The 22,031-nt window shown below is 45.8% G+C and overlaps 1 protein-coding gene across 4 annotated transcripts in view; it reads left to right on the forward strand.

Annotated features, from left to right (window-relative positions):
• ankfn1b (ankyrin repeat and fibronectin type III domain containing 1b) overlaps window positions 1-22,031 on the forward strand; it is an 834,116-nt gene that overhangs the window by 677,064 nt on the left and 135,021 nt on the right. For all 4 annotated transcript variants that reach the window (XM_068003637.1, XM_068003639.1, XM_068003638.1 and 1 more), the window contains 3 exons: window positions 5,481-5,675; window positions 16,649-16,762; window positions 18,821-18,918. In XM_068003637.1, coding sequence (XP_067859738.1) covers window positions 5,481-5,675; window positions 16,649-16,762; window positions 18,821-18,918 — 407 coding nt within the window. The remainder of the gene's footprint in view (window positions 1-5,480; window positions 5,676-16,648; window positions 16,763-18,820; window positions 18,919-22,031) is intronic.

A 22,031-nucleotide genomic window follows, 5' to 3' on the forward strand; every position in this document is an offset into this window, starting at 1 on the left:
TCGGATGGATCCTTTTTTGGTCCAAGATGGATGACCTCACTTTTACCTGCGTTGAAATCCATCTGCCACAATTTTGCCCACTCACTTAATCTATCAACGTCTCTATAATTTTATGCTCCTATCTACACTACTTCATATGCCACCAATCTTTGTGTCATCAGCAGACTTTAATATATGGCTCTCTATTGTGTTATCTAAGTCATTAATAAGTATAATGAATAGTGAAGCCCCAGCACAGATCCTTGTGGGACACCACTAGTCACATCCTTCGATTCGAGTACATACCCCTTATCCCTACTCTCTGTCTTCCACCGCCTAACCAATCTCCTAACCAGGGCAGTAATTTGCCTTCAATTTCATGAGCTTTAATTTTAGGCAACAGTCTCTTATGTGGAACCTTATCAAATGTCTTCTGGAAGTCCATATAAACAACATCCATATACATTCCCCTGTCTACTACTTTAGTTACTTACTCAAAAAATTCAATTAGGTTTGTAATAATAGTCGGGGACTTCAACTACCCTAACATCAACTGGGATTCAAACAGTGTGAGGGGCTCAGAGGGGGCAAAATTCTTGATCGGTGTCCAGGAGAACTTTTTCAGCCAGTACGTGACAAGCCCAACAAGAGGGGATGCAATTCTACATTTAGTCCTGGGAAATGAAGATGGGCAAGTGGGTGAAGTGACAGTGGGTGACCATATTGGGGATAGTGACCACAATTCAGTTAGTTTTAGCATTATTATGGAAAAGGACAGAGTTAAATCAGGAGTAAACCTTTTAAATTTCGGGAAGGCAAATTTTACAGAACTAAGGTGATTTCGCAGAAGTGGACTGGACACAACTACTTGAGGAGAAATCAGTGGCAAGCCAGCGGGAGGCAGTAAAAAGTGAAATTCTACGGGTACAATGCAGACACGTCCCCTCAAAGAAAAAGGGTGGCACTGCCAAATTTAGAGCCCCCTGGTTGTCTAGAAATATACGGGGCAAGATAAAGCAGAAAAAGAAAGCTTATGACTGTCACAGAAAACTAAATACTGCAGAAAGCCTAGAGGAGTATAGAAAGTACAGGGATGACGTAAAAAAGGAAATAAGGAAAGCAAACAGAGGGCATGAAAAAATATTAGCTAGTAAGATTAAAGAAAACCGAAAGATGTTTTATCAGTACGTTAAGAACAAGAAGATAGCGAAGGAAAAGGTGGGACCTATCAGGGATGATCAGGGTAACTTGTGTGTAGAAGCAGAGGATGTGGGTAGGGTTTTAAATGAATATTTTGTCTCCGTGTTCACAAAGGAAAGGGATGATCCGGACGTAGTAGTTAAAGAGGAGAGGTGTGAAATATTGGATAAGGTAAACATAACGAGAGAGGAAGTACTAGAGGGACTGGAATCCTTGAAAGTTGATAAGTCACCAGGGCCGGATGGATTGTTTCCTGGGCTATTGAAGGAAGTCAGGGAGGAAATAGCGGATGCTCTGAGGATCATTTTCCAATCCTCACTCGATACAGGGGAGGTACCAGAGGACTGGAAGACTGCAAACGTAGTACCATTGTTTAAAAAAGGGTACGAGGGAAAGGCTGAATAATTATAGGCCGGTCAGTCTTACCTCGATGGTGGGCAAACTATTAGAATCAATACTGAGAGATAGAATAAACTGTCACTTGGAAAGGCATGGTTTAATCAGGGATAGTCAGCATGGATTTGTTCAGGGAAGGTCATGCCTTACAAATCTGATTGAATTCTTTGAGGAAGTGACAAGGAGGATTGATGAGGGTAGTGCAGTGGATGTTGTCTACATGGATTTTAGTAAGGCATTTGACAAGGTCCCACATGGCAGACTGGTCAGAAAGATAAAAGCCCATGGGATACAGGGAAATGTGGCGAATTGGATCCAAAATTGGCTCAGTAACAGGAAACAGGGTAAAAGTCGATGGATGTCTTTGCGAATGGAAATCCGTTTCCAGTGGTGTGTCACAGGGCTCAGTGTTGGGTCCCTTGCTGTTTGTGGTATATATTAATGATTTGGACTTGAATGTGGGGGGCATGATTGACAAATTTGCAGACGACACAAAAATTGTCCGTGTAGTTGATAGTGAAGAGGATAGCTGTAGACTCCAAGAAGATATCAATGGGTTGGTGGAGTGGGCAGAAAAGTGGCAAATGGAGTTCAACCCGGAAAAGTGTGAGGTAATGCACTTAGGGAGGGCAAACAGTAAAAGGGAATATGCAGTAAATGGGAATATATTGAGAGGGGTAGAGGAAGTGAGAGACCTTGGAGTGCATGTGCACAGGTCCCTGAAGGTGGCAGTACAGGTAGATAAGGTTGTGAAGAAGGCATACGGAATGCTCTCCGTTATTAGCCAAGGTATAGAATACAAAAGCAGGGATGTAATGATGGAACTGTATAAAACACTGGTAAGGCCACAGCTGGAGTATTGTGCGCAGTTCTGGTCACCACATTACAGGAAGGATGTAATTGCTCTGGAGAGAGTGCAGAGAAGATTTACAAGAATGTTGCCAGGGCTTGAAAATTGCAGCTACGAGGAGAGATTGGATAGGCTGGGGTTGTTTTCCTTGGAGCAGAGGAGGGTGAGGGGAGACTTGATTGAGGTGTACAAAATTATGAGGGGCCCAGATAGAGTAGACAGGAAGTACCTGTTTCCCCTAGCGGGGAGTTCAAGAACTAGAGGACATAGATTTAAGCTGATTGGCGAAGGATTAGAGGGGACATGAGGAAAAACTTTTTTACCCAGAGGGTGGTGGGTGTATGGAATTCGGTGCCCGAATTGGTGGTAGAGGCAGGGACCCTCAACTCTTTTAAAAAGTACCTGGACCTGCACCTAAAGTGCTGTAAGCTACAGGGCTACGGACCAGGTGCTGGAAGGTGGGATTAGAATGGGCACCTGGTTGTTCTTCGAGCCGGCGCGGACACGATGGGCCGAATGGCCCCCTTCTGTGCTGTATCTTTTCTATGGTTCTATGTTAGACATGACCTACCCATTACAAATCCATGTTGCTTCTCTCTAATCAGCTCAAATTTCTCTAAGTGCTCAGTCGCTCTGTCCTTAATGATAGATTCCAATAGCTTCTCCACAACAGACGTTAGACTAACTGGTCTATAATTTCCTAGTTTCTCTCTCTCAACTTTCGTAAATAATGGAATTACATTTGCAATTTTCCAACCTAAAGAGACAATTCCTGAATGGAGAGAGCTTTGGAAGATTGTGGCTAAAGCATCCGCAATTTCCTCACCATTCCCATTAAACCCCTGGGGTGGAAACCATCAGGTCCTGGGGATTGGTCAATCTTTAGTGCCATAATTTTTTCTAATACTGTTTTCTTGCTTATGTAAACGTCAGTGAGTTCCAGTCCTTGAGTCATTATTAGTTTCCCTGGAATGTCTGGTATATTATCCTCTCCCTCTACTGTGAGGACTGACACAAAGTCATTATTCAACAAGTCTGCCATTTCCTTATTTTCAGTGATGAGTGAGTGCGCACGTGTATATTCGTGAGTGTGTGTATATGAGTGAATGTGTATGTGTATATACGTGAGAATGTGTATATGAGTTAGTGGGTGTGTATATTAGTGAGTGGGTGTGTATATGAGTGGGTGTGTATGTTAGTGAGTGGGTGTGTATATGAGTGAGTGGGTGTGTATATGAGTGAGTGGGTGTGTATGTTAGTGAGTGGGTGTGTATATGAGTGAGTGGGTGTGTATATGAGTGAGTGGGTGTGTATATGAGTGAGTGGGTGTGTATATGAGTGAGTGGGTGTGTATATGAGTGAGTAGGTGTGTATATGAGTGAGTGGGTGTGTATGTTAGTGAGTGGGTGTGTATGTTAGTGAGTGGGTGTGTATATTAGTGAGTGGGTGTGTATGTTAGTGAGTGGGTGTGTATATGAGTGAGTGGGTGTGTATATTAGTGAGTGGGTGTGTATGTTAGTGAGTGGGTGTGTATATGAGTGAGTGGGTGTGTATATGAGTGAGTGGGTGTGTATATGAGTGAGTAGGTGTGTATATGAGTGAGTGGGTGTGTATGTTAGTGAGTGGGTGTGTATGTTAGTGAGTGGGTGTGTATATGAGTGAGTGGGTGTGTATATTAGTGAGTGGGTGTGTATATGAGTGAGTGGGTGTGTATATTAGTGAGTGGGTGTGTATGTTAGTGAGTGGGTGTGTATATGAGTGAGTGGGTGTGTATGTTAGTGAGTGGGTGTGTATGTTAGTGAGTGGGTGTGTATATGAGTGAGTGGGTGTGTATATGAGTGAGTGGGTGTGTATATGAGTGAGTGGGTGTGTATGTTAGTGAGTGGGTGTGTATATGAGTGAGTGGGTGTGTATATGAGTGAGTGGGTGTGTATATGAGTGAGTGGGTGTGTATATGAGTGAGTGGGTGTGTGTTGTTTGAGGACAGAATTGGTGTTGGGTGTGATGTCTTCCACAGTGAAATATCCTGTCGAGACTCACAGCCTGGACTCACATGCAAAGAATGTTCATGTGGGTCAGGTACCTGAGGATTGGCACTCATGGAAATCCAGCAAGAGCTTTCTGGAGAGGAAGAGAAAAAAACTGCAGAAAAAGGGAAAAAAATCTGCAGTTTGGGCTTTGTTGTGGGTTTCTGTGGTTCATGGGAGCATTGAATGTAAAATGGGTTTACTCTCATCGAAAGAGTCAGGAGGGGGTTTCCAAATCTGGAGTTAAAGTACACTGTAGGGTAGAGCAGAGGGAGCTTTACTCTGTATCTAACCTGAGCTGTACCTGCCCTGGGAGTGTTTGATGGGACAGTGTAGAGGGAGCTTTACTCTGTATCTAACCCTGTACCTGCCCTGGGAGTGTTTGATGGGACAGTGTAGAGGGAGCTTTACTCTGTATCTAACCTGAGCTGTACCTGCCCTGGGAGTGTTTGATGGGACAGTGTAGAGGGAGCTTTACTCTGTATCTAACCTGTGCTGTACCTGCCCTGGGAGTGTTTGATGGGACAATGTAGAGGGAGCTTTACTCTGTATTTAATCCGTGCTGTACCTGCCCTAAGAGTGTTTGATGGGACAGTGTAGAGGGAGCTTTACTCTGTATCTAACCCGTGCTGAACCTGCCCTGGGAGTGTTTGATGGGACAGTGTAGAGGGAGCTTTACTCTGTATCTAACCCGTGCTGAACCTGACCTGGGAGTGTTTGATGGGACAATGTACAGGTAAAAGTGGGAATATGCTCCATTTTCTATGTACAATGCCCTCCCCAAATAAAGATTTGATGATCTGCCCGCCTTGCAGGTGAACCTTATTTGGCGACAACATATGTACAAAGTCCAGAATGTGTCCAGCAGTCTGTCATTGCTCTCCAAAGGTGGTTTGGCCAATTGGAGAGTGATTGGAGGAGATTGACGATTATAGCGTCAAAGTAGTATTGAGATGGGGTCGAGAGTGGATTGCCAGAATTCAGCAAAGGGTCAATGCTCCACAGCTAACGTCAACTTATCCTTTCAGTTGTGAGTTTGGAGAGCCGAGCTTTACATTTGACAACGCTGGTGCGAGAGGCTGAGCAGCGTGTGAATGAATTAACCACACAGGTAGTGAATGAAACTCCAACCACAGACTGCACAGACAAAGAGAAACAGCTGAAAGCCTGCGAGTGGCATTACCGACTCTTCAAGCGGATGAAAGCTGGCTTTGAACACGCACGTGAGTATCACGGACCAAGTTACACAGGTGCTCTGTGATTTCTCACCCTGCAGATCCAGTGAGCTCTTCCAGCCAGATCAGCACAGCAATCTAGGCTAAAGCCATCTCTGTGGGAATGTCCTTCAGCACCAAACAGGCAGCGTAGTTCATGCAAACTAGGGCAGTTATGCTGATCTCACCCTTAATTCCAGAGATGAAAGATCCCCACTTGGCAAAGCATTTCATCTGCATGAGGCCTAACAAAGATGACATAAGTGACGGCAGACAGATTGGGCTGGCACGATTCCTGGGAGTCAAATCTGTGACCTCATTGGAAGTGCATGGCTGTGACAGATTATCCTAAATGAAAATAACATCTGCAACCAGGAAAAAGAATGTTGTAAGCTGCCATGATGGCTCAGTTGTTGCAGGAAGTGTGTAATGGGGACATATAGACCAGAAGGCCTGTGATTCAACTCTTCGTTTGTGTTCACTAACTGATTTGAATCTTACACCAGGTTATAGTCCAACAGTTTTATTTGAAAATCACAAGCTTTTGGAGGCTTCCTCCTTCGTCAGGTGAGTGTGGGATTCCATGAAAGTTACCGCATATATAGTCAGAGAACAATGCCTGATGATTACAGATAATCTTTCCAACTGCCCGTTGTCAAGGCAATCAAAGGAGTCGAATAGTGTTCAGACAGAGAGACATTACATGCAGGACCACTGGATATACAAATGGAATCCCACACTCACCTGACGAAGGAGAAAGCCTCCGAAAGCTTGTGATTTTCAAATAAAACTGTTGGACTATAACCTGGTGTTGTAAGAGTCCTATCATTTGTCCACCCCAGTCCATCACCGGCATCTCCACATCACCGGCATCTCCACATCATGATTTGAGGCTGGCTGACCACACAGCAGAGCCACACGCAATCTATCAGTGATTTGGTAAAGTTATTGGCAAATGGAAGTAAAGTGGTCGTATCTGTGTGGGATATCCTTCAGGAAGATAAATAGGAACAGCTCGGCCACCATTTTGAGGCTTGCAACTGTTGCTTAGCAACACAAATACTGCAACTCAACGGCTGAGATTCGAGCTGCAGTAAAATATTCATCACAGATGGGACTTTTATAGCGAAGGCCTCACATTTATTTTGAGGCGTATGTTGGATTCCCAACCCTCCCGGAATGACCAGGAGTTTCCCACTATCGGTGATTCTACCCCAGAGCGCTGCCTCCAGGGAGATCAACCATCCAGGTTTCCCTCCGCAGTGAACCCACACGAACAACAGACACTGTGTGAGGTGCTGCCGTTAATTCCCAACTGTGAGCCTGGTGTTGGGAGTCACAATGATAATAAACTGCATTCATTTTAAACAGAATCATTTCCCGCCTTTTCCATGGAGCTCGTTACCAGAAGGGAGAAGGGACTGGCCGGTGAGGAGGGAGTCAGTCTTCGGGGAGGAGTGGGGCTTGCGGGGGAGAGAGAGAGAGACTAGGGAGTGGGGTTTGGGGGTGAGGGAGAGACTGGGGAATAGGGCTCCGGGGGAGAGAGAGAGGCTGGGGAATGGGGGCTCGGGGGGAGAGAGAGAGGCTGGGGAATGGGGGCTCGGGGGAGACAGACTGGGGAATGGGGGCTCGGGGGAGACAGACTGGGGAATGGGGGCTCGGGGGAGACAGACTGGGGAATGGGGGCTCGGGGGAGACAGACTGGGGAATGGGGGCTCAGGCGAGACAGACTGGGGAATGGGGGCTCGGGGGAGACAGACTGGGGAATGGGGGCTCAGGAGCAGAAGGGAGTCTGGGAAGTGGAGGCTCGGGGGAGAGAGAGACTGGGGAATGGGGCTTGAGAGAGAGAGAGACTGGAGAAATGGGGGCTGGGGGTAGGGAGACTGAGGAATGGAGGCTCAGGGAGGAGAGAGAGACTGGGAATGGAGGCTCAGGGAGGAGATGGAGACTGGGGAGTAATGGAAGGGAGGTCGGGGGGGGATCAGGGGTTGGGAGGTAGGGGGATTGAGGCTCAAGTGGTGGTGGGAGTTGGGATTGGGGGTGGGTGTTGGGACCAGCATTTCCTGCGGAGCCTTGAGCAGCAGCAGCGAGTGGGAGCAGTACTGGGAGAGGAGCAGTGAGTAAAGGGGAGAGTCAAACCTGGGCACTTTACTGTGGGTAAATAGTGAAAGATTATTTCAACTGGTGGGTGAATGGGGAATTTTTGGATCAGAGACCAAGGATTCTCGCTGGGAGAAACAAGGGGGAAGAATGGAGGGCTATTAGACCATGGGATCCTTCACCACATCTGACTATTGAGGTAAAGACTAAAACTTCATTTCAAAGGGAACGGGGTAAATATTTGACCAGAATGTCTTGTGATCAAACTTCCAGGAAGGCCTCCAACCAGAGTTGGCAATCCTCGGCACAAGGTGGGGTAATATGGTGGGGGGTAATGTGGGGGGATAATATGATGGGGTAACATGGGGGGGTAATGTGGGGGGATAATATGATGGGGTAACATGGGGGGGTAATGTGGGGGGATAATATGATGGGGTAACATGGGGGGGTAATGTGGGGGGATAATATGATGGGGTAACATGGGGGGGTAATATGATGGGGTAACATGGGGGGGGGTAATGTGGGGGGATAATATGATGGGGTAACATGGGAGGGTAACATGATGGGGTAACATGGGGGGGTAATATGATGGGGTAACATGGGGGGGTAATATGATGGGGTAACATGGGGGGGGGTAATGTGGGGGGATAATATGATGGGGTAATATGGTGGGGGGGTAACATGGGGGGGTAATATGATGGGGTAACATGGGGGGGTAATATGATGGGGTAACATGGGGGGGGGTAATGTGGGGGGATAATATGATGGTATAACATGGGGGGGTAACATGGGGGGGTAACATGGTGGGGTAATATAGAATCATAGAAAGGTTACAGCACGGAAGGAGGCCATTTGGCCCATCGAGTCCACGCCGGCTCTATGCACGAGCAACCCAGCTAGTCCTACTCTGCGGCCCTTTGCCCGTAGCCCTGCAAATTATTTCCTTTCAAGTACTTATCCAGTTCCCTTTTCAAAGCTATGATTGAATCTGCCTCCACCACCCCCTCGGGCAGTGCATTCCAGATCCTAACCACTCGCTGTGTAAAAAAGTTTTTCCTCATGTCACCTTTGGTTCTTCTATCAATCACCTTAAATCTGTGTCCTCTGGTTCTTGACCCTTCTGCCAATGGGAACAGTTTCTCTCTATCTACTCTGTCTGGACCCTTCATGATTTTAAATACCTCTATCAAATCTCCTCACAACCTTGTCTGTTCCAAGGAGAACAATCCCAGCTTCTCCAGTCTATCCACGTAACTAAAATCCCTCATCCCTGGAATCATTCCAGTAAATCTCCTCTACACCCTCTCTAAGACCTTCACATCTTTCCTAAAGTGCGGTGCCCAGAACTGGACACAATACTCCAGTTGTGGTCGAACCAGTGTTTTATAAAGATTCATCATGACTTCCTTACTTTTGTACTCTGTGCCTCTATTTATAAAGCTCAGGATCCCGTATGCTTTTTTAACCGCTTTCTCAACCTGCCCTGCCACCTTCAACGATTTGTGCACATATACCCCCAGATCTCTCTGTTCCTGTGCCCCTTTTAGAGTTGTGCCCTCTAGTTTATATTGCCTCTCCTCGTCCTTCCTACCGAAATGTATCACTTCGGATTTTTCTGCGTTAAATTTCATCTGCCACATGTCCGCCCATTCCACCAGCCTGTCTATATCCTCATGAAGTCTATCACTATCCTCCTCACTGTTCACTACCCTTCCAAGTTTTGTGTCATCTGTAAATTTGTGCCATGTACACCTAAGTCCAAGTCATTAATATATATCCAGAAAAGCAGTGGTCCCAGCACCGACCCCTGGGGAACACCACTGTACACCTCCCTCCAGTCCGAAAAAGAACCGTTCACCACTACTCTCTGTTTCCTGTCCCTTAGCTACTGCCCCTTTTGTTCCATGGGCCACAATCTTGATGACAAGCCTACCATGCGTTACTTTATCAAACATCTTTTGAAAGTCCATATGCACCACATCAACTGCATTGCCCTCATCTACCCTCCCTGTTACCTCATCAAAAAACTCTATCAAGTTAGTTAAACACGATTTGTCTTTAACAAATCCGTGCTGGCTTTCCTTAATCAATTCACACTTGTCCAAGTGACTGTTAATTCTGTCCTGGATTATCGTTTCTAAAGGTTTCCCCACCACCGAGGTTAAACTGACTGGCCTGCAGTTCCTGGGTTTATCCTTACACCCATTTTTGAACAAAGGTGTAACTTTTGCAATTCTCCAGTCCTCTGGCATCACTCCCGTATCTACGGATGTCTGGAAGATTTTTTTTTCGTTCATGGGATGTGGGTGTCGCTGGCGAGGCCGGCATTTATTGCCCATCCCTAAATGCGCTTGAGAAGGTGGTGGTGAGCCGCCTTCTTGAACCGCTGCAGTCCATATGGTGAAGGTTCTCCCACAGTGCTGTTAGGTAGGGAGTTCTAGGATTTTCACCCAGCGATGATGAAGGAACGGCGATATATTTCCAAGTCGGGATGGTGTGTGACTTGGAGGGGAACGTGCAGGTGGTGTTGTTCCCATGTGCCTGCTGCTCTTGTCCTTCTAGGTGGTAGAGGTCGCGGGTTTGGGAGGTGCTCAGTACCTCCGCAATGGCCAGGACCTCCGCAATTTCCCCCCTTACTTCCCTCAGCCACCTGAGATGCATCCCATCCGGACTGGGTGAGTTATCGACTTTAAGTACAGCTAGCCTTTCTAGTACCTCTTCATTATCAATTTTTAGCCCATCCAATATCTCAACTATATCTTTCTTTACTGAGACTCTGGCAGCATCGTCTTCCTTGATAAAGACAGATGCAAAGTATTAATTTAGTACCTCGGCCATGTCCTCTGCCTCCATGAGTAGATCTCCTTTTTGGCCGCTAATCGGCCCCACCCCTCCTCTTACTACCCGTTTACTGTTTACATGCCGATAGAAGACTTTTGGATTCCCTTTTATGTTGGCCACCAGTCTATTCTCATACTCTCTCTTTGCCCCTCTTATTTCCTTTTTCATTTCCCCTCTGAACTTTCTATATTCTGCCTGGTTCTCACTTGTGTTATCAACCTGACATCTGTCATACGCCCCTTTTTTCCGCTTCATCTTATTCTCTGTCTCTTTTGTCATCCAGGGAGCTCTGGCTTTAGTTGCCCTACCTTTCCCCCTCGTGGGAATGGGCCTAGACTGTACCTGAACCATCTCCTCTTTAAAGGCCGCCCACTGTTCAATTACAGTTCTGCCTGCCAATCTTTGATTCCAATTTACTTGGGCCAGATCAGTTCTCATCCCACTGAAATTGGCCCTCCTCCAATTGAGTATTTTTACTTTGGAGTGGTCCATGTCCTTTTCCATAGCTATTCTAAACCTTATGATATGATTGCTGTTCCCTAATTGTTCCCCCACTGACACTTGGCCCGCCCCATTTCCGAGAACCAAGTCCAGCAATGCCTCCTTCCTCATTGGGCCAGAAACGTACTGGTCAAGAAAATTATCCTGAATACATTTCAAAAATTCCTCCCCCTCTTTGCCCCTTATATTATTATTGTTATCCCAGTCTATATTAGGATAATTGTAAACAATTTTACAACACCAAGTTATAGTCCAGCAATTTTATTTTAAATTCACAAGCTTTCGGAGGCTTCCTCCTTCGTCAGGTAAATGTTCAGGAGCTCCTTGAAGTCTACGCATTTATACATCACAGAACAATACATGGTGTTTACAGATTGCCCCTGCAACCTGTTAGTTGAAGTCCCCAGTTATCACTGCTCTATGGCTTTTGTACCTCGCTGTAATTTCCCTACAAATTTACTCCTCTATATCTGAGGGGACTCGATAGGTAGATAGAATCATAGAATCATAGAATCATAGAAGTTTACAACATGGAAACAGGCCCTTCGGCCCAACATGTCCATGTCGCCCAGTTTATACCACTAAGCTAGTCCCAATTGCCTGCACTTGGCCCATATCCCTCTATACCCATCTTACCCATGTAAATAAAATCATAGAAGTTTACAACATGGAAACTGAGAGGATGTTACCCCTCATGGGGGAATCTAAAATTAGGGGGCATAGTCTCAGAATAAGGGGTCGCCCGTTTAAGACGGAAATGAGGAAGAATTTCTTCTCCCAGAGAGTCGTGAATCTTTGGAATTCTTTACTCCAAAAAGCTGTGGAGGCTGAGTCATTGAATACATTCAAGGCTGAGTTAGACAAATTTTTGATCAGCAAGGAAGTCAAAGGATATGGGGAAAAGGCGGGAAAGTGGAGTTGAGGTAAAAAATCAGATCAGTCATGATCTCATTAAATGGCGGAGCAGGCTCGAGGGGCCGAATGGCCTACTCCTGCTCCTATCTCTTATGGTCTTATGGTTATATTCTTTCCATAGTTGATGGCCTATAGAATACACCCAGTAGTGTAATGGCACCTCTATTGTTTCGTAACTCTAACCAAATAGATTCTGACCTTGACCCCTCCAGGACATCCTCTCTCTCCAGCACTGCAATATTCTCCTTAATCAATACTGCCACCCCCCTCCTTTCTTTCCTTCCCTATCTTTCCTGAACACCTTGTATCCAGGAATATTTAGTGCTCAATCCTGCCCTTTTTTGAGCCAGGTCTCCGTTATCGCCATGTGGGTAACATTTTCTTTTATTCGTTCATGGGATGTGGGCGTCGCTGGCGAGGCCGGCATTTATTGCCCATCCCTAATTGCCCTTGAGAAGGTGGTGGTGAGCCGCCTTCTTGAACCGCTGCAGTCCGTGTGGTGAAGGTTCTCCCACAGTGCTGTTAGGAAGGGAGTTCCAGGATTTTGACCCAGCGACAATGTAGGAACGACGATATATTTCCAAGTTCATTGGGGGGGGGGGGGTAATATGGTGGGATAATATGGGGGGTAATATTGTGGGGTTACTTGGGGGGGGTAATATGGTGGGGTAACATGATGGGGTAATACGGGGAGGTAATATTGAGCGATAACCTTGGGGGGTAACATGGCAGGGTATCACGTGCTGACTGATTTTGTGCCTGCTGTATTCTCAATCTCATTTATTTACTGTGGAGAAGCAGGAACCTGGATTTTCTGCTCCCAATGCAGCAGTGTAAATTGGACAGAGGGGGGTGGAAGTTGGGCAGGAGCTTTGTTCTGCTCCAACTCTGCCCAATTTAGCACCCAGTCCATTATCCACGTCATATCTGTGGGGAGAGGAAGTGCCTATCCAATTGTCGATGCTCCATGCAAATCAGACCTCATATTTTCCACAGTTTCTACTTCGTTTGTGCCCAGTCCAGTTCCTGTCTGTATAAAAGAGGGAGACTGAGGGCTGGAGGGTGGGGGGGGAGTGGGAGGCAGGGAGGGGAGAGGGAGACTAGGGGGGGAGAGAGTCTGGGGGCTGGGGGGATGGTGGGGGAGAGGGAGACTGGGGGCTGGGGGGTGGTGGGGGAGAGGGAGACTGGGGGTTGGGGAGAGAGGAGAGGGAGTCTGGGGGGGGGAGAGAGACTGGGGCGGGGGTGGGGAGAGGGAGACTGTAGGGGGTGTGAGGGACACTGGGGGGGAGAGGGAGACTGGGGGTGTGAGGGAGACTGGGGGGGTGAGGGAGACTGGGGGTTGGGGAGAGAGGAGAGGGAGTCTGGAGGGGGAGAGAGACTGGGGCGGGGGTGGGGAGAGGGAGACTGTAGGCGGGGGTGAGGGACACTGGGGGGGAGAGGGAGATGGGGGGCAGAGGGAGACTGGGGGCGAGGTGCGGAGATGAAGGCTGGGATACTGAAACAATGGAAGTGAATTTATAGGGCCCAGCAGCGATATTGTAGGATTTTCACAAACCTTATTTCTGACTCGATTTTGGTGAATTTTTTCTCTGTTGCCAACTGTTCTTCCATCTGCTTCTGTGTCATTTGCTGTGGACTTACTCTCCCCTGCCCCCCTACCACCCCAATTTCACACATGGCACCTGGCTTTCCTTTTGCGAATCCCCCTGTATGTTATGTGTTTTGTAAGAAGACAGAGTAATGGAGGCACACACCATCACCAACTTGCCAATATCCACTCACCAGAATATATCGACAGAGGAGCAATCCCTGAGCAGCCTTCATGTTACCAAGGAAGTTGTCACTGAGTTTTCCCACATGCTTAAACTCAACCTACGGCCACTTCCACCACAGGCACTGCTCTGCCATTGGCTGGAAAGGTGACGAGTGCCCTTAACATTTCTGCTTCAGGGTCACTCAAGTTGAGGGTTTCAGAAGCATTAACCAATCAGCTATACACAGATGGAGAAAGCAAAACACAGATGAAATGACTTGCTGTAACAGTGTATCTCAGAATTACTACACACAATGGTCGGATTCCTTAAAGCCCAAGGATTCATAGTTTCTACCTAAAATAAAAACAGAAAATACTGGAGAAGTTCAGCAAGTCAGGCAACATCTGTGGAGAAAGAAACAGAGTTAATGTTTCATCAGAACTGGCTGTGGGATATCACGGATCAACAAAGGGTCACAAAACAGATAGTAAGAACTACAAAAAGAGAGTATGAAAAGAAACTTGCAAGGGATATCAAAACCAATATGAAGAACTTTTATAGTTATATTAGGAAAAAGAGGGTGGTCAGGAGCAGTGTTGGCCCCTTAAAAGCTGAAAGTGGGGATATTGTCATTGACAATGGGGAAATGGCGGACATGTTGAATAATTACTTTGCGTCAGTATTTACAGTAGAAAAAGAGGATAGCATGCCGGAAATCCCAAGAAAACTAATATTGAATCGGGGACAGGGACTCGATAAAATTAACATAAATAAATCAACAGTAATGAAGAAAATAATAGCACTAAAGAGTGACAAATCCCCAGGACCAGATGGTTTCCATCCCAGGGTTTTAAAGGAAGTAGGTGAGCACATTGCGGATGCCCTAACTATAATCTTTCAAAGTTCTCTAGATTCAGGAACTGTCCCTCTAGATTGGAAAATTGCACATGTCACTCCGCTTTTTAAGAAAGGAGAGAGAGGGAAACCAGGGAATAATAGACCAGTTAGCCTAACATCTGTTGTGGGGAAAATGCTGGAGTCCATAATTAAGGATAGGGTGACTGAACACCTCGAGAATTTTCAGTTAATCAGAGAGAGCCAGCATGGATTTGTGAAAGGTAGGTCGTGCCTGACAAACCTGATTGAATTTTTTGAAGAGGTGACTAAAGTAGTGGACAGGGGAATGTCAATGGATGTTATTTATATGGACTTCCAGAAGGCATTTGATAAGGTCCCACATAAGAGACTGTTAGCTGAGATAGAAGCCCATGGAATCGAGGGAAAAGTACGGACTTGGTTAGGAAATTGGCTGAGCGAAAGGCGACAGAGAGTAGGGATAATGGTTAGGTACTCACATTGGCAGGATGTGACTAGTGGAGTCCCGCAGGGATCTGTCTTGGGGCCTCAATTATTCACAATATTTATTAACGACTTAGATGAAGGCATAGAAAGTCTCATATCTAAGTTTGCGGATGACACAAAGATTGGTGGCATTGTAAGCAGTGTAGATGAAAACATAAAATTACAAAGGCATATTAATAGATTAGGTGAATGGGCAAAACTGTGGCAAATGGAATTCAATGTAGACAAATGTGAGGTCATTCACTTTGGATCAAAAAAAGGATAGAACAGGGTACTTTCTAAATGGTAAAAAGTTAAAAACAGTGGATGTCCAAAGGGACTTGGGGGTTCAGGTTCATAGATCATTGAAGTGTCATGAACAGGTGCAGAAAATAATCAATAAGGCTAATGGAATGCTGGCCTTTATATCTAGAGGACTGGAGTACAAGGGGGCAGAAGTTATGCTGCAGCTATACAAAACCCTGGTTAGACCGCACCTGGAGTACTGTGAGCAGTTCTGGGCACCGCACCTTCGGAAGGACATATTGGCCTTGGAGGGAGTGCAGCGTAGGTTTACTAGAATGATACCCGGACTTCAAGGGTTAAGTTACGAGGAGAGATTACACAAATTGGGGTTGTATTCTCTAGAGTTTCGAAGATTAAGGGGTGATCTGATTGAAGTTTATAAGATATTAAGGGGAACGGATAGGGTGGATAGAGAGAAACTATTTCCGCTGGTTGGGGATTCTAGGAGTAGGGGGCACAGTCTAAAAATTAGAGCCAGACCTTTCAGGAGTGAGATTAGAAAACATTTCTACACTCAAAGGGTGGTAGAAGTTTGGAACTCTCTTCCGCAAACGGCAATTGATACGAGCTCAATTGCTAAATTTAAATGTGAGATAGATAGCTTTTTGGCAACCAAAGGTATTGGGGGATATGGGCCAAAGGCAGGTATATGGAGCTAGATCACAGATCAACCATAATCTTATCAAATGGTGGAGCAGGCATGAGGGGCTGAATGGCCTACTCCTGTTCCTATGTGCTGGTCTGCGCATCTGTCAATATGGAATGCCCAACAGAATAGAGCAATTCAACTTCAGATGGCCTTATTTTTCCATTTATTGACTTGTAATGTAATAGGTATAATGTAGGGTTTAGAAGTTCCCCTTGAATCGGTATCTGAGTAGCCCCACTCCAAGGCTGTTTCCCATTATCCCTTTCTCAAGCCGGTAGATTTTCTCAGAAACATGAATTTTCCTCTCATTTTTGTTCCTTGCCTTTCATTCGGGGCAGGGAGAATTCTTGGCCACTGCTTTGTGCTTCCTCTTGATGGGTTTGCCTGACATCAGGAGCTTATCATTAGGCTCAAACCAGCTACATACTACTCTATAACATGCCCCTGATTGATGCAGTGGAGCTATTCAATGTATCTGACCACAGCATCACATCTGATGCACCTTCCACAGAGTCAGTGGTAACTCATGTTTGAAGTTTAATTTCTGACCAGTTGTTCTTGTCCTGGATTCACAGGAGCCCCAGAAGCACCAACCCATGTGCAGTTGTCTGTTGCCAGCAGTACCTCATTGCAGGTGACCTTCCAAGAACCTCTCAGTGTCAATTCTGCCGTCGTCACAAAGTACAAAGGTGAGGAACTGTGCATTTTAACTGGGGTGTGGTTCAATGATTGAAGCTTTATGAATGGTTGCCCTGTCTCAATAATAAACCCCTTTACTGAACCCAGTGTGAGACTTTGAGTTCCCACATTACACACCTTTATGGCTTCTCTCAGTGGCACTGACTGGAGGCAGGATTGAGCTGACCAAATTCATCTCACTCAGGACATTTACAGATAGGATCATTCATCCCATTTCTACAGCCTTGATCGAAACTCGGGTCCTTGGGTTAAAGGACATTGTGCTAAACTCTTGCAAATATAACAAAATCTTTGTCCATTTCAGTCTCCAATCTGTTCATGTACAGGAGACCATTGGGGAACATTCTAATATATCATTAAATTCAACCATAACATTCTTTTTCTTCAGTTTTTGTGAATTTTGTTCTCATCGGGTTAGGTACAGCACGGGTTAGATACAGAGTAAAGCTCCCTCTACACTGTCCCATCAAACACTCCCAGGGCAGGTACAGCACAGATTAGATACAGAGTAAAGCTCCCTCTACACTGTCCCATCAAACACTCCCAGGGCAGGTACAGCACGGGTTAGATTCAGAGTAAAGCTCCCTCTACACTGTCCCATCAAACACTCCCAGGGCAGGTACAGCACAGGTCAGATACAGAGTAAAGCTCCCTCTACACTGTCCTGTCAAACACTCCCAGGGCAGGTACAACACAGATTAGATACAGAGTAAAGCTCCCTCTACACTGTCCCATCAAACACTCCCAGGGCAGGTACAGGGTTAGATACAGAGGAAAGCTCCCTCTACACTGTCCCATCAAACACTCCCAGGGCAGGTACAGCATGGGTTAGATACAGAGTAAAGCTCCCTCTACACTGTCCCATCAAACACTCCCGGGGCAGGTACAGCATGAGTTAGGCACAGTTTAAAGCTGTAAAGAAAGAATAACTTGCATCTAAGTAGTTTCCTTCATGTCTTCAGGATGTCTCAAAGTGCTGCACAGCCAATGAATAACTTTTGGAGCGTGGTCACTTTTACTATGAAGACTAATGCCGGAGCCAAGTTGTGCACAAGATCCCACAACCAGTATATGAAATTAATTCCCATTTAATCTGCTTTGGCTGTGTGATAAATATTGGCCAGGACACTGGGAGAATTCCTCGCTCTTCTTTGAATAATGCCACAGGATCTTTTCCTGAACAGCCAGATCGGGCCTCAGCTTCGTATCTCATCCGAAAGACCGTACATCCAGAGCATTCACCTGACGTGTCAGTTCAGATGATATATTCGCCAACCAGATTGAGGATTAAACCCATTATCTTGAGACAAGAGAGTGCTCCCACTGAGCCTAGCTACACCCATCTGTGATAAGAGTAGAAACGACCCAAAAATATAATAAAGACACTGCAGCCAAGTCTGACCCTGTCCTTGCCCAAGGTCCACTCAGTGGTGAGAATAAACTGTCTCAATCGAAAATCAAATTCTTAATGATGCCACTTTCACATTGGGTTGTGTTCAGTCAGTCAATAACTATCCTTTCCAAGTAGTCCCAATCTTTGTGTACACATTTCATTCTTCCTGCACCTGACATTTCTCTGTATCAATTTTTATCTGCTCCTTCTTATCTCCTTTACTAAATTGGTCCAGACACAATTGAATGTTATCAATCTCCTCACTGGCCTTAAGGAGCACAGGATGCAGCTTCCTCTAAAGCATTTCTTAATAATGTGAAGAGCAGAGAGCCTGGAGCTGGACCATCCCAGCCGTACATCAGAGCCTCGTCGAGCTAGCAGGTCCTTCAGCTGTGTGTTGCAGCAATAGTTTTTTTGGTGTTGTAATTAATCCAGTTGTGTGGAAGTCTGCAAACATCTGCAACTGAGATGATTAAACACTAAAGGAGAATTTCCCCCCAATCTATACGGAGTATCTTTGAGATATGACTCTTCTGAACTTTTCCTGTTTCCTCTCCCCGAGGAAAAATAACTCTGCACAACACATTTTTCAAAGGCTGCACTTTCAAAGTATTGTTTCTGCTTTTCAGTGTTTATTCTTTCTGTTATCTTGCAGTTGAATGGAGCAATTCTCATAACTTCAGTCCAATAACTGGAGACGCCTCATTGGATGAAATGGAAACTCTACATTACACAATCACAGGCCTCGTCACAGTGAGTACCACACGGACTGCTCATATACCACTCGGACTGCTCATATACCACACGGACTGCTCATATACCACTCGGACCGCTCATATACCACACGGACTGCTCATATACCACACGGACTGCTCATATACCACTCGGACCACTCATATACCACACGGACTGCTCATATACCACTCGGACCGCTCATATACCACACGGACTGCTCATATACCACACGGACTGCTCATATACCACACGGACCGCTCATATACCACACGGACCGCTCATATACCACACGGACCTCTCATATACCACACGGACTGCTCATATACCACACGGACTGCTCATATACCACTCGGACCGCTCATATACCACACGGACCGCTAATATACCACACGGACCGCTCATATACCACACGGACTGCTCATATACCACACGGACTGCTCATATACCACTCGGACTTCTCATATACCACACGGACCGCTCATATACCACACGGACTGCTCATATACCACACGGACCGCTCATATACCACACGGACCGCTCATATACCACACGGACCGCTCATATACCACTCGGACTGCTCATATACCACACGGACCGCTCATATACCACACGGACCGCTCATATACCACTCGGACCGCTCATATACCACACGGACCGCTCATATACCACACGGACCGCTCATATACCACACGGACCGCTCATATACCACTCGGACTTCTCATATACCACACGGACCGCTCATATACCACACGGACCGCTCATATACCACACGGACCGCTCATATACCACTCGGACCGCTCATATACCACACGGACTGCTCATATACCACTCGGACTGCTCATATACCACACGGACCGCTCATATACCACTCGGACCGCTCATATACCACACGGACCGCTCATATACCACACGGACCGCTCATATACCACACGGACTGCTCATGTACCACACGGACTGCTCATATACCACACGGACTGCTCATGTACCACTCGGACCGCTCATATACCACACGGACCGCTCATATACCACACGGACCGCTCATATACCACTCGGACCGCTCATATACCACACGGACTGCTCATATACCACACGGACCACTCATGTACCACACGGACTGCTCATATACCACACGGACTGCTCATATACCACACGGACCGCTCATGTACCACACGGACTGCTCATGTACCACTCGGACTGCTCATATACCACACGGACTGCTCATGTACCACAATGCGGTGAATCATTGATTAAAGACAGTGCGTAAGAGATCAAACCTAGCACCAGTTTCATGGATAATTAACGGCCTCATGTAATGTCACTATTAGTTTCCCTGTTATGGTTTCAACCTCAATGCTAACGGGCTCACTGCCTGGATGCATCTTTCAATCAGGATAAACCTTGGTGGTTTATGGCTATTAACATCTATTATGCGCTGGGTAAACATCAGGGTAGCATAGAATAGAAGCATTCCCAAGAAGCATTCACAAAAACAAGCTCCATGGGAGCAGATAATCTGAGTTAGGACAGACTTGTCCAATGATGTGGTGAACAGATTGGTGAGTTACAAGAAATTATTAGCAGCTCCTTGAGAGGTAGAATCCATTTGACTTTTCTGACCAGACTGTTACAGTTGAATCTCTCTCCCGTTACCTCTGATTTGTGTTTACAGTTCCCATAAGTAATTCTGTGTGGTACAGTTCCCATAAGTAATTCTGATATTGACCATTGGAGATTATATGGGATGCCCACCATGTTCTCTTGTCTCTCAAAAGGTGGAAATTATCACACTATAAAGCCAATGTGTACAGGCTAAAACTAATAGTCAGAATTATTTGCATGTTGAATAATACACATAAATAAAGACTTTGAATATCACAGCACAAAAATATACCATTTCCTGGTAAAGTCAGTGCCCTGGTTTTTCTCCACATGAACCACTTAGACTAATTCCACTCTCCTGCTCATCAGAAGCACAGAGACACAGCAAAATACTGAGAGCGCAATATTTAAGAACAAGAATAGAATCAGTTCACAAGAGGTTAAACTACCCCTTGTAGAGCATACGTGTTAACTAGCTGTAGAATCACCAAAGCTTTTAGATGAAAGAATCTTTCAGAGACTTTCATGATGCAGTGTTGTATGTGAATGGGGGTGAATTTCGAGTTCACCCCCTGAGTTTCGAACTCGAGGCAGAATTAAAGTTGAGCAATCTCAGCTCCGATCTATGCCTTGGGCGTTCGGAATGGGATAAGAGCAGACTCTGCACCTTTTAAGATAAGGTGCTAATGTCTGGATATCACTGCATTTCTCCAAACATTACCTTCCTGGTTCAGCAATCAGGGAGATTATATTTGTCCATTTCGCAATCTGTTGCTGTGCATAGATTAACATTTCAAATGCTCTGTCCTAACCCCCAATACATTTTTTTGCCTTAATTAATTTCTAAACAAAGATACAGACACAAACAAAGAAAACCAATTCAAGAGAGATATTGGACATGCTAGTTACTGGCAGCTGTATTGGTCATCACTTTCAGATGGACTGGTGCTTTACTGAGCCCAGTAAATGACCATGGGGAGGATCGCCCAGTCATTTATCTGTCATCATCTACTGGCATGAGAGATGACAAATTATACAATTGAAAAAGAACGTGTGGACTTGTAGGCTTCGTCTGTTGTGATGAAATATTGCCCTGGAAAGATACAATAGATCATCCAACATTATCATAGATCCCAAAACAGGAACACCTGCATGCTGACATGGAAAGAATACATGTTGATTCGATCATCATGAATGTTGCTTCAGTGATGATCACGGGAACTGGGAGTGTTCGATGGGACAGTGTAGAGGGAGCTTTACTCTGTATCTAACCCTGTACCTGCCCTGGGAGTGTTTGATGGGACAGTGTAGAGGGAGCTTTACTTTGTATCTAACCCGTGCTGTACCTGCCCTGGGAGTGTTTGATGGGACAGTGTGGAGGGAGCTTTACTCTGTATCTAACCCGTGCTGTACCTGACTCCACATTTGATGTAACACTGGATACCTGAAATGGAAAATGCTCCAATCTCGAGCACTAACATCCTTCATGTTGGCAAACACAAAATTCACCACAAAAAATGTTTTTAAAATGT

Source organism: Heptranchias perlo, chromosome 22 (genome assembly GCF_035084215.1).
Source record: "Heptranchias perlo isolate sHepPer1 chromosome 22, sHepPer1.hap1, whole genome shotgun sequence".
In the NCBI taxonomy this organism is placed as follows: Eukaryota; Metazoa; Chordata; class Chondrichthyes; order Hexanchiformes; family Hexanchidae; genus Heptranchias; species Heptranchias perlo.